Source organism: Rhinopithecus bieti, unplaced genomic scaffold, assembly GCF_001698545.2.
Source record: "Rhinopithecus bieti isolate Rb0 unplaced genomic scaffold, ASM169854v2 scaffold_4600, whole genome shotgun sequence".
In the NCBI taxonomy this organism is placed as follows: Eukaryota; Metazoa; Chordata; class Mammalia; order Primates; family Cercopithecidae; genus Rhinopithecus; species Rhinopithecus bieti.
In genome coordinates, this window is record NW_016804545.1 from 1,753,080 (window position 1) to 1,767,121 (window position 14,042).

The following is a 14,042-nucleotide window of genomic DNA, read 5'->3' on the forward strand; positions in this document are numbered from 1 at the left end:
ATTTCTCAGAGTTGCCCCATATATTTGCTTCTGCTGAGAAAATTCTTTTTACTTCTTTAACCACTAAATCCTACTATATTTCAGACATTTTCAATCCCAGGTGAAAGGCCACTTCCTCTTGAACTTTTATGGTAACTTCAATAAATCTTCCCTTCATTTAACTATTAGAATACTTTATTTTATGCTTCTTACAGCACTCACCACATATTTTCCTGTTGCCATGGTTTGAATGTAATATATCCCTCCAAAATTCATATGTGATAGTATTAAGAAGCAGGGCCTTCTGGGAAGTAATAAAGTCATGAGTGCTCCATCCTCATGAAAGGGATTAATGCTTTTATAAAAGAGGCTGAGGGGGTGTTCTACTCTCGTTTTGCTCTTTTTCCCTTCCACCATGTGAGGGCGCTGCAAGAAGGCCTTCAGCAGACACCGAATCTGCTAGCACCTTAATCTTGGACTTCCCAGCCTCTAGAACTGTGAGAAATACATTTTTGTTATTTATAAATTACCCAATGTGTGATATTTTGTTATAGCAGCAGGAATGACTAAGACTGTATATACGAGTTATTTGTTGTATTTGCTATCACCACTCCTAGATTACAGCAACATGAAGGCATGCACATTAGGTAATTTTTAAATGTCCCTTGTCATACAAATGCCCTATAAAAGCTCATTAAATGAATGGCTTTAATTATGCAATAGGGTTATAGAAAGAAAAATTAAAAAAAAAAAAACACAGAGGGAGACATCTCAAAGATTGAGCAGTACCCTGAATACATGTGTTTATCTCTTCTCTGTCCTAAAATCTCATGTGTTAAAATAAATGGTGCTATGAGAAATAACCAGCAGATTACGTACCCTGAAAGATTCTTTCAGTCAAACTAGTTGAAATGCTAGATAAAACATTTTGAAAACATCTTTATAAATGTACGGCTGAGTTGGCATAAAATAAACAAATCTATAGAGCTTGCAAATGAAGTAAAAGTATGAACCATGGTAGCCAAACTACCTTCCTAGTGGGATTTACCCTAAAGGTTTCTTTCTAATTCTGGAGACCTTGAGCATCTGCTTTGATAGTTATATGGAGATTTTGAGGGAAAGGAGATGAAGCTTAACAGATATACAAAATGAAAAGTCTAATAGAAGAAACTTGCATAAAATAGAATCCCAAATGGTCACTTTTGGTAAGCGTACATGAGAACATACTCACTCAGCTGTTTGTAAGGAAACTTGTCTCTGTCAATCTTGGCAGTGAATAATAAGAAAAGAAATAACTTTCTAAAGAATTTATAACCACAACTCAAACTTCATGCAGGTTAGTCATCGAACTCATGCTACCTATGTGTTCAAGAAAACCTCAGTCAGAGCTTATAAAGTGGTCCTTAGTTGGTAGTGCCTCAAACTGAGTGATGGAAACAAATGCTAATTTTCACTGGAGGAGCCCAACTTCAACTAGGGGTTAGAGAACTCCCATAAATAAAGTACACAGAAAAGTCAGCAGTTCCCGGCAAAACCCACAAAGTGAAAGAAATGAGATCCAGAAACAGACCCATAAAACTTCAGGTATGAGATTGCTAGAAACCAAATACAAAATAACTTGGATATATTTAAGGAAATAAAAGAGAATCTTTAAAATATGAGTAGGAAACAAGTGACTACAAAGAGCCACAAACCAAATTAAAACAGAAATAGGCTTTCTAGAAATGAAATAAATATAGTTAGCATATGAATACATCTAAACAAATATTCATTGCAAAGATAGCAACAACAAAATCATGGCTAACAGAAATGAAATAGTTCAGAATTTTCAAAACTAGGCAGCAACAGCAAATTATAATCCTTTTAAAGATGAGAGCAAAGATGGTATTGCTGATTTTGTTAAGAAGGCATGTTGAATAGCTAGTGTAACATATAAAAACATAGATTTAGATAATACAATTTCCAGATAAGTAAAGGGGAAAGAATGAAATGAGAAAAGAAGAAAAAGATAAATTCAAAAGATGGCAAGAAAGAAGAGAAAACACGACTAAAAAGTGCAGGATAAATGGAAAGGACATAATAAAATGGAAGAAATGAATCCAATTCTACACATAATCACAAAAAATATAAGTAAACCAAACTCTCCAGTTAAGGACAGCAAATGTGTGAATAAGGTTTTAAAAATTTAGTTATATGCTGTTTATAAGAGATACATCAACTCTAAGAACACAAAAATATTCAAAGTTAGAAAAAATAAAAAAAGTACTAGGCCAATACTAATTTTTAAAAAGTTACTGTAGCTACATTCATGGACAAATTAACTCTATAGAGAAAATAATTTTGAGAGAACAAGAGGATCACTCAGGATACTATACCAATTTTGACACCACAGGTAGGATATCACAATTCTAAACTTGTACATTGCTAATAAAACAGCCTAAAAAGTATGTAATATAAAAACTCGACAGAACTACAGGGAGAAGTTTATACATCCACCATTGTAGCAGGAGATATTTAACACTCTTAGCAATTGATTTATCACGTGGGCAAAAAATATTCAGGCTATAGATGATCTGAACAACACATTTAACATAATCTGTTGACAGATATGAAGCATTTCATGTAGGAAAAGCAAAATATGCAACCTTTTCAAGTACATATGGGATATATAAAAAGAAATGATCACATGCAAGGCCATAATACCAACTTTGTATTTGAAAGGAGAGGCACCAAACAAACAGTATTTCTTGACCACAGTGCAATTAAATTAGGTATTGACAACAAAAGGAACTAGCAACACCTGTATTTTAGGAAATTAAAAAAGTCTTCTAAATAATTTATGGGTTGAAATCATATTCATATTGGAAATTAGAATGTATTCTAAATTGAAACATTATAAAACTCTACTAAATCTCGTGGGATACAACTCAAGCAGCACTTGGAAGGAAGTAGGAAGCCTCAATAGTCTTATAAGCATTACAGAAATTGAATTTGTGGTTTTTAAATCTCCTATATAAAATATGAGGCATATTCTAATAAACGTTTACTGTATAAATGTTTACTGTTTTTATTTGTTACACAGCTATTCAAGCATTCTTTCTTCAAATATTGCCTCTCCCCATTCATTCTAACCTTTCCTTTTATCATTCCAATTACTCAGCCTCTCCTCCATGTTTGTTAATATTTTAAAAACATTTTCTACCTCTGTGTCTCTTCCCTCCTCTTCAGGGAGGGAAGAGCCTGGGGCCCCTAAGCCATTTCCTCTAGATACAAACTTGGTAACTCTTTGCTGTTGTCTCTGGCATTGCCCTGATGGAGATCCAGGCAAGCAATAACTCACTCTGAAATATAGGGGCTGTTGGGTCTAGGCTGTCGACCTCAGCTTAATACAAGAGCCTGAAGCTTGTTCCACAGAGACAGGTTCTAGTGTAGGCTGTGGCGGAAGCCATCAGTTTCTCTGGTACTGACCAACATGGCACAGTTTCATGCCTTGGGATTCAGAGCCGAACACCTGAGGATGAACTAGTAGAGCTGGAATCCTGGTTAAGGTACCCCAGGCAGTGACTGTGAACTGACTGGATGTATGCATATGTGCCCATCCACTGTACTTTGAAGTTTAACTGACCATTCTGAACTGAGCAAGTGCCTGAGATTCTTAGATAATGGGGTGGGGGGTGGGGTGCAGGTGGGGAGAAAGACTTTAGGAGGGAGAAACTGGACTTGCTTCTAATAAAGGCAGTGGTGGTCTTGAGCGATGAATTTATACCTTTAATATGTCAAATGACTCATACGGATTATACTTTTAAAAACGACCATCGGGCCAGGCAATTTGGCTCATGTCTATAAACCCAGCACTTTGGGAGGCCAAGGTGGGCGGATTGCTTGAGCCCAAGAGTTCAATACCAGTCTGTCTCTACAGAAAATACAAAAATTAGCTGGGTGTGGTGGCGCATGCCTGTGGTCTCAGCTATTGGGGAGGCTGAGGTGGGAGGATCACTTGAGCCCGGGACGTCAAGGCTGCAGTGAGCTGAGATTGCACCACTGCAGTTTAGGCTGGGTGACAGAGCGAGACCTTGTCTCAAAACAAACAAACAAATAAGTAAGTAAATAAATAAATAAATAAAAACAAAGATCAGCCATATGTCACCCCCTGTTAACCTGTGCTGATCCTTGTAGTTGATTTAGGCATTAAGAAAACATTAAGAAAGAATCAAAGGAGGTGGACCAAGGGGTAGAAGGAATTTGGAGTAGGTGGGCGGAGCAAGATGGCCGAATAGGAACAGCTCCAGTCTCCAACTCCCAGCGCGAGCGACACAGAAGACCGGTGATTTCTGCATTTTCAACTGAGGTACTGGGGTCATTTCATTAGGGAGTGCCGGACAATCGGTGCTGGTCAGCTGCTGCAGCCCCGACCAGCGAGAGCTGAAGCAGGCCGAGCAATCGCCGTCACCTGGAAGCGCAAGGGGGAAGGGAATCCCTTTTCCTAGCCAGGGCGAACTGAGACACACCAAACACCTGGAAAATCGGGTCTAAACTCCCACCCCAAACTTGCTCCTTGTTAGCAAACGGCGCACACAGGAGATATATGTCCACACCTGGCCAGGAAGGTCCCACGGCCAACGGAGCCTCCCTCATGGCTAGCACAGCAGTCTCATGTCTTCAGCTCATAGCGCTGGGAACTGAACAATTGAGCATTCACTTGGACTCCGGAAGCGGGAACATCATACACCGGGGCCTATCATGGGGAGGCGGGAGGGGGGAGGGATTGCATTGGGAGTTATACCTGATATAAATGACGAGTTGATGGGTGCTGACGAGTTGATGGGTGCAGCACACCAACATGGCACAAGTATACATATGTAACATACCTGCACGTTATGCACATGTACCCTAGAACTTAAAGTATAATAATAATAAAAAAAAAAAAAAAGAAGGAATTTGGAGTAAAGAAAACAGGAGCCAGAAGTGAGGGAGGGTTGCCGATGCAGCTCACTCTACTCACTGGGCTGGTGTGCGTTCCAATGTGTGTACTGCACTGGCTCGGGTTTCCGCCCTGCTGGCTTCCAAGTGTATTCTCCTGTATCATTTTGGTCTTGAAGAGCTATCCAAAAATAACTGTCCTTCATTTTTACCACACTACTGATCAAACTGGTAATAAAAGCCTGTTCAAACCTTAAAAGGGGAAAAAAGAAGTGGTTATATTAAGTTTCTGGGAAATAAAAAAGTCATTAAAGCATAATGAAGTGCACAGAATGGCCGCAGAGTAAGCATTTCTCATTAATTCTTTAGAACATGGAGCAGGAAAACACCCAAAGACCCTGAACATTACTAATAAATGCCGAATGCCAGTGCAATTCCCAGAAATACATGAGTGAGGAGAATCTGACTCTTGCATATGAGGCTTAATTCTTGCATGGAATAGAGTCCAGCTCCAATTTCAAAGCATAGGTAGTAAAGTTCATATGGCCAGCAATGCATTTCTTGGAGTACGATGTGGCCTATTTTGTAATTAGGCCACACACCACACAAACCATGCCACAATATGCATGGGGTAAGGTTGGGCAGGAGGGAGGAGGAAAGATATTATGCTTTTCTGAATGAGCATTTACTAATACAGAGTTCACATGCACCCACCTACCATACTTGCCTGGGGAGAAAGAAACAGAAATTAAAGTAGCAATTTTTTGTCTCCCAAATCAGTGTGTTCATAGGCACAGGTAGGTCTCAGCTTATTCAAATGTGTTTACATCTGCATGTTCACTGAAGAAAAATGTGAAAGCTCAGGAACTAATCTAAGGCTCTACATCCACTAATGTACTTCCCAAACAGCTGAATGAATTACTGTTTAGTGATTGGTGGCAGTGCCCCCTTTTCAGTATGAATGCGTCAAAAGCAGAATCTAGAAAACTTGCATACATGCTTCCACATGCACACCTACCAAGAAAATCATGACTATTAAAACTTAACTAGCATTGAACTTTTCAGCTAAGTTGAAACTATCTTGAGAAAGCTATTTTTAGAACATATAAAGTTAGAAGAAACACATTTGAAACAGTGGTGACTTCTGGACAGACCTGCTGAGTCAGTGGGAAAGGAATGGCTGAAGCCAAACCTAAGGAGAAAGCAAATTAGACATTTTTATTAGATTTTGGTGGTTTTTTTCATTACTGTGCATCCTTAACTTGCTAAGGGAAGCAAAAGCAATGGGGTCATTTATGAATAGAGGAGTCTCAAAGGAAATAGGAGATAAAAAGAGAGAAGAATAAAAGAAGTAAAATTTTAAGTGCCTTACAGACATTATTAGCAACATTTAGAGATCTTAGGCACTTATGGTACTCATCTTTGCAGGGGAAATGGATTTTCATCATGCTTTAGTAAATATTTTCTGCAGATACTCTATTAATAACGTAAATAGCACACATTTGGAACAGGAAAAGTTCTTTTTTTAATCCAGATCATACTGGCAGAACCTTATATAAACATGTTTCAAAAGAAATGTATAGAAGACTAAATATTGCCTACATGCTGTTGTAATTTTCCTTACACTTAAGTTGGTTCATGCTCTCAATAATATACGATCTGCTTTTCTCTATCTCCTCCAAGGCAGAGTAAGTAATACAGGGTCAGGGAAGTGCTGGGAGGAGAATGACAGGGTCCCTGGTTAGGGCTCCACCCCCGGCCCGTGCCCCCAGACCTAGGTGAGGACAAGCATTTCTGTTTTCATGACCAAATGTTGCATTTCCCAAGACCACCCCGGCTTGCCACGCCCCCATCCTGTGCCTATAAAACCCCCCGAGACCCTAGTGGGAGGAGAGACGAGCGACTGGACATCCAGAGGAACACACCGGTACAAAAGCACACTGACAGGCGCCGGCAGAGGCCGGCAGGTCATCGACAGGAAGAACGATGTGGAGTTTGGCCAGAAGGAAGTTAATAACTCCACTTACAATAGTGCCCCCCAAATACATAGGAATAAACGATACAAACGAGAAAGACTTGTATACTGAAAACTGCAAAATGGTGCTGAAGGAAATTAAAGAAGCCACAAGGAAATGGAAATAAATCCCGTGTTCATGGCTTGGAAGACTTAATATTGTTAAGATGTTCATACTACCCAAAATGATCTATATATTCAATGCAATCCCTATCAAAATCCCAACGATATCTTTTTCAAAAATAGAAAAGTTCATCCTAAAATCCATATGGAAATTCAAGGAACCCCTGAATAGCCAATATAATTGTGAAAAGAAACCAAGTTAGAGGTCTGACACTTCTTGATTTCCAAACTTACTACAAAGCTACTGTAATCAAGACAGTGTGGGCTGGGCATACTGGCTCATGCCTATAATCTCAGCACTTTGGGAGACTGAGGCAGGCAGCTTGCTTGAGCCCAGGAGCTCAAGACCAGCCTGGGCAACATAGTGAGATCCTGTTGCTACAAAACATAAAAAACATTTGCTGTGAGTGGTGGCGGTAGATGCCTGTAGTCCCAGCTACTAGGGAGGTCAAGGCGGGAGGATGGCTTGAGCCCAGGAGGTCGAGGCTCCAGTGAGCTATGATTGAACCACTGTACTCCAGCCTGGGTGATAGAGTGAGACCCTGTCTCAAAAACAAAATGAAACAAAAAACCAGTGTGGTACTAGCATAAAGACTAACGCATAGGCCAGTGGAATAGACCAGGAATAAACCCTTGCATATATGTCAAATGATTCTCAAGAATGGTGTCAAGACTGTTCAGTGCAGAAAGAACAGTCTTCTCAATAAACTGTGTTGGGAAAACTAGACATCCACTTGCAAGAGAATGAAGTTAGATCCTTACCTTATACTATGCACAAAAACGAACTCAAAGTAGATTAAAGACCTAAACATAAGAGCTAAAACTATAAAACTCTTACAAGGAAACATAGGAAAAAGGCTTCATAACATTGTATTTGTCAATGATTTCTTGTATATGATACCAAAAGCACAGGCAACAAAATAAGAAATGAATAAATTGAACTTCACCAGAATTAAAAACTTTGTGCATCAAAGGACACTATCAACAGAATGAAAAGGCAACCCACAAAATGGGAGAAAGTATTTGCAAGTTATACATCAGATAAGGGATTAATATCCAGAATATATTGAAAATTCCTATAACTAAACAATAGAAAAGACAAACATCCCAATTAAAAAATGGGCAAAGGACTTGAATAGACATTTCTCCAAAGAAGATATACAGCTAGCCAATAAGCACGTGAACATGAAAAAACGTTCAACAGCATCAATCACTAGCGAAATGCAGATCAAAACCACAGTGAAATACCACTGCACACCCAGTAGGATGGCTATTATCAAAACAAAACAACCAGAAAATAGTAAGCATTGGCTAGGATGTGGAGAAACTGGAGCCCTTATGCACTACCGGTGGGAATGGAAAATGGTGCAGTCATTATGGAAAAGAGTATGGTGGTTCCTCAAAAAATTTAAAATTAAATTATCATATGATCCAGCAATTTCACTTATAGGCATACACGCCAAAGAATTGAAAGCAGGGACTTGAAGGGTATTTGTACATTCATGTTCATAGCAGCATTAGTCACAATAGCCAAATGGTGGGAGTAACCCAAATATCCATTAATGGATGAATGGATAAGCAGTATGTGTATATACATATAATGGAATATTAATTAGCCTTAAACAGAAAGGAAATGCTGACACTACAACATGCTAAGTGAAATAAAGCAGACACAGAAAAAACATAATTACACTTACATAAGACACCTAGATAGTTAAACTCATAGATACAGAAAATAGAATAGTAGTTGCCAGGGTCTGGGAGGAGGGGAGAATAGGCAGCTATTGTTTAATGGGTACCGAGTTTCAGTTTGGGAAGATGAAAAGAGTTCTGGAGATGGATGATGGTAGTGGTAAACAACAATGTGAATGCAGTTAACACCACTGAACTGCACACTTAAAAATGACTAACATGGTGAATTTTATGTTTATGTGTATGTTACGTATATTTTACCACAATAAAAAATATTAACTGCAAAAGTGTTTTGGGGAGATATGACAGTTGCAGGAAAATGGTAGAGCTGTAAAAATGCTTCAAAATAATGCACATTTAAGCTTAGGAGAGGCACAGTGGCTCACGCCTATAATCCCAGCACTCTGAGAGGCTGAGGCAGGAGGATTTCTTGAGCCCAGGAGTTCAAGACCAGCCATGGCAACATGGCAAGAATCTGTCTCTACAAAAAAATTTAAAAAATTAGCCAGGCATGGTGGTACACGCCTGTAGTCCCAACTACTTGGGGGGCTGAGGCAGGAGGATTACTTGAGCCCAGGAGGTCAAAGCTGCAGTGAGTCATGAAGGCACCACTACACTCCAGCCTGGGCAACAGAGTGAGACACTGCCTCAAAAACAAATGAAAGTAAAATAAACTTAGGAGAAAATGAGATATTGCAGAATTTCTCACTTTTGGCAAAATTCACAAAGTTGAATGCCATTTGGGTTGTTTTGTACCAATATTCCATGGCTGATTGATTCAAAATTTAGACATACATGGATTTAGCCAATTATCCATTATAATTTTGGAACTCAACTTTTGCATTCATGCTTTGTCTGGAAGCAAAGTGGCCAGGCCTGAAAAAATTTTGTAACAATCAGCAAGCAAATGCGAATTTGTTACTCAACAATAAGGATCTGTTTTTCTTCCCCTCTCTATTCCACAAAGTGTTAAAAGTCTTAGACCAGGAGCAGTTGCCTGATCACAAAAGAAATAAGTAATTTGTAGCAGGTGGCTCTAATTGTGCCCATCAAACCTGTCATTCCATTGTGCAGAAGAGTGGAAAATCAATTAGCAACTACAAGCTTGGGTACTGAAGAGTGACAGGAGTGTCTTAACTAAAACAGGAAATCAGTAATGGAAGAAAATGATTACCATGGCCGTTAGTGGACACTCCTGGATCTGAGAGACTTTCTGTCTACTGCCAAACCTTCTCAGACAAAAGATGCTGTTTGCAAAAATTCCAATGTGTATTGTGAATCAAAAGTAGTACAGTGTGGACCCTTGTTTCTTCCCTGATGGGGTCTGAATGATTAAAAATCAAGAGCATTGGTCCTTCCTTTCTTCAACTCGTGAGTCCTGTGTTGGAGTCGCTGCTTTGAATGTAGACATGTTTGGGGGTAGCATAAGTATATGTTAACTGACTTGGACAGATGACACATCCCTGTTCATCTGTATTCCCTCAGGGCTTGACTGGTGACCAGGCAGCACGCCAGCACAGGGCAATCTGGACAGGCCTAGGAGGCCAAGACCGGGATTAAAAACAGACTTCCTATGCCATAGTTCTGCTTTAGAGCTGGACCTGGCATGAGCGCTGGCTACTGACTACAGTTTACCAGAGAAAACATTTAAAAGTATTCACAACATAGCCTTGTATCCAGTTTTGGGGAAAATGAAACAGATTTTTTTCCCCAGATACTTTCTGTCATTTGTATGAGGTCCCCAAAGGGTTCATAGAATGTGAAGCATTTGTTCTAATAGATTTCTGCCTTAGCTTGGGCCACTTTGGTGCTATGGGTTATCTGTAATGTCACTGTGAGTTTATCCATTTATTGTGCTATTCTACCTTCTTCACTTATTTCTAGTGTCTATGTTCTATCTCTTCAGCTGCTGGGTTTCAGAAAGCACTGGACAATAATAGCATGCCTTTTATTTCTTGTCTGTAGCATGTCAGTGTTTAATACGGGGCCTCTCAAAAAATAGGTACTCAAAAAATAATTTTCTAATAAACTCTTGGCTATTAATTTTTTGTGCGGTCAGGTAACATATGAAAAATAATTAACACAGTGCCAGGTATGTGGCAGGCACTCAATGAACATTAAACAAACAAAAAAAAAAAGAATAAGACATAAAAACCAGGTGAAACAATTAGACTTATTTTCTTTGGAAAAAACATAATGAAATTGTAATTAACAAAAGAGCATATAGCTTCATTGGTCAGGCTCCTGTAAAGTCCAATGTTGACTCACTGACTGGAGGACTTCCAACCCAAGGTGTTCTTGGAACCTTTTGGGTGAGTTAATAAATTGATAAGGGCTTTCTTCTGCCTGTTAGCCAAACCTGGGGGGAGAAAGGTAAAACTAAAAACAATGCTGAAATACATCAAAGGTAGTGCTATATTTTGATGGGAGGATCTCCTGAAAGTAAAATGTTTCGCCAGGTGATTTAGTCTGCCAAATGCTATCAATCCATTTGAGTGTGTGTGTGTATGTGTGTTTTTGTGTGTGTGTGTGTGTGTGTGTGTATGTGTGTGTGTATGCATGCCTGTGCATTGTTTGGAACAGAAGTTAGGTAAGAAGGCAAGAAAGTAAGAGGGTAAGAGGAGGAAGGACATACTGGCAGCTTTGGATGTTGACTTCCAATGTGGGAGGAGCAGGGAAATTATACAGGAATTCCTCTACAAATTAGACTTACATGGGAAGGGTCTCTAGGTAAAACCAGTTGTCCTATTTGCTGGTATTCAGTGAATATTTTTAAAGGCAATGGCCCAGGCAAATATGCAAGTGACTTGCTTTGCAGGTGTAGTTTCCTGTGGCACCACTGGAGTTCTACCCTGCTTCTGTCTTCCCCAGGAGGAATGGGTCCAGCCCCCAATGTCCTCCTAGCATCGATAGTGATATGAGGTCACCTTTGCTCTTGGTACTTTTATCTCCTACAGGTATTATGCATCGGTAGCATGCTGCAGATTGTATGGAGTGTAAAAAGGGCACAGTCTCTGTGCCAGCATCAGGAAGGCATATGTGCACAGAGAAGTCTCAATCTAAATAAAATAGACAGAAGTGACGGTGAGGGATTTGAATATCCTCTACATATTATAGTTTCTTTTCTGCTAAAAACACCCTGATACAACTCACATACATTATATTAAAAAAATACTTGTTAAGTAATATGTTTTGGCTGAGCACGGTGGCTCATACCTGTAATCCCGGCATTTTGGGAGGCTGAGGCAGGTGGATCACTTGAGGTCAGGAGTTCAGACCAGCCTGGCCAACATGGTGAAACCCTGTCTCTACTAAAAATACAAAAATTAGCAGGACGTGGTGGCGGGTGCCTGTAATCCCAGCTACTCATGGGGCTGAGGCAGGAGAATTGCTTGAATACGGTAAGTGGAGGTTGCAGTGAGCTGAGATTGCGCCACTGCACTCCAGCCTGGGCAACAGAGCAAGATTCTGTCTCAAAAAAATGAAATAAAATAAAATAAATAATGTGTTTCTTTTCCAGTATAAGCAGTTAGAAGATAAAATCTAAAAACATCTGAATATATTAGAAAAGCTGGATAATCAATAAATCTTTATGGAAAGTAAAGGTCACCTTAAATTTTACTATTTATTACTCAAAAACCAATTCTGGAATAACACAGTATAATTTAAATTCATCTCCATAAATAATTTAAATAATTTTGTACTTTGATGTATAGCACGATTTAGATTTTGACGAGTTACGATTGTAGCTAGATTTTGTCATTCCAAGAGCCCTCATGTCAAAGCTGTCTTGTTTCTGTTAAAAAAAAATTAATTTACCTGTTTGCAATGGTTACAAGTGCAGGAGGACAGTAATAACCACTGGAAGCTTGGTCAAAGCTTCGAAGGACTGTGTCAATTTTGTAACAGAATCCACCATGTCTCTCCCATCCCTTAAAAAGAATCAAAGGGAAATTAAGGACGCAATCTGATTTAGTTAAATACCAAGAGATATTTTTGCATACTCTTTTACTACCTACATGACTGTCTTCTCTTACTCCTTTAAAACTCCTTGAATTTTGTCTTGATATTTTATATTTATTCTATCTGGTAACACCATTAACTACAGCCACTTCTACATTTATTTGATTTATTATCTTAAAACCTAAAATTTTTAATTTACTTAAAATATAAAACCTTAAAAGTAAATGAAAATAAAGGGCACTCATTCAAGATCTCTGCCTCTCTCTCTCTCTCTTTCTCTGTCTCTCTCTCTCTCTCTTTCTCTCTCTCCCCCCTCTCTCCCCCCACCCTCTCTCTCCTACTTACAGAATTTCATATAAATGGCCCTGACAGGAGGGTAGAAATTAAGTGTTGGCTCTAGGATCAGGATGCATGGGTTTGAATTCTGGCTCCACTACTGTGCAACCTTGTTTAATATCTTAGTTTTTTCATCTATACAATGAGGATAATAATAGTATTTATGGGGCTGTTCTGAGAATCAGAGAAGGACAATGCAGATAGAGATTTCAGAATTGAACAGAGGGGAAAGAGAACATGAACAAAGAGAATATATATCTAGATAATATAGATTTTTCCAACTTTCATATTGATTATTTCATGTTATCCCACTGAGATTCATTGAGATTAGGGACTTGGATAAAGTCAAACTAGTGGATCAGCTGGGCCTGAAACCCAATTCTGGCACAGTCCAGGATGGTCTTGTTTGGAGCATAATGCTTCCAAATAGAAAATGGCCAATATATGTATTTTTTCTTTTTTTTCTGTAAAGATTATTCCTAAATTAACTGGCTCGCCTTTTAGAGGGGAAGAAAGTAAGCTTTGGCACTCAGACAAAAATGACAAACACGCAGGTCTACGTCTTAACCCTGGAAACAATGAAGGGTGGCTCTATTCTTTGAAATTATGCAGTACAGTCTATAGCCATACCACCCTGAACGTGCCCGATCTCATCAGAAATCATACAGTATGAAAGACATACATTCATTAGTCCTCTATATTTAAACTGAGCTATTTTAGTTCTTTTTTCCCCAATATTATGATCACATGATTTTTATCTATTTTAATTTATTCACCCGTTTTAAAACACTCTTCATTTTATGCTATGCCAATACTTGCCAGCTTTTGATCAGTCATAACATCATTTCTCATAAATTTCTTGGAAAAGAGTTTGGTCTTGCGGTAAATTAAAGAAAACCTTAATTTAGAAATCAGCAGACCGGGCGTGGTGGCTCAAGCCTGTAATCCCAGCACTTTGGGAGGCCGAGACGGGCGGATCACGAGGTCAGGAGATCGAGACCATCCTGGCTAACAC

At 39.1% G+C, this 14,042-nt stretch overlaps 1 protein-coding gene across 4 annotated transcripts in view; it reads right to left on the minus strand.

Annotated features, from left to right (window-relative positions):
* PLA2R1 (phospholipase A2 receptor 1) overlaps positions 1-14,042 on the minus strand; it is a 128,418-nt gene that overhangs the window by 65,094 nt on the left and 49,282 nt on the right. For all 4 annotated transcript variants that reach the window (XR_001884900.1, XM_017869139.1, XM_017869138.1 and 1 more), the window contains exons 10-11: positions 12,548-12,660; positions 4,982-5,151 (exon numbers count right to left, since the gene is read on the minus strand). Coding sequence is in view for 3 of the 4 variants with exons in the window: in XM_017869139.1 (XP_017724628.1) it covers positions 4,982-5,151; positions 12,548-12,660 (283 nt within the window). In the remaining variant the exon portion in view is untranslated. The remainder of the gene's footprint in view (positions 1-4,981; positions 5,152-12,547; positions 12,661-14,042) is intronic.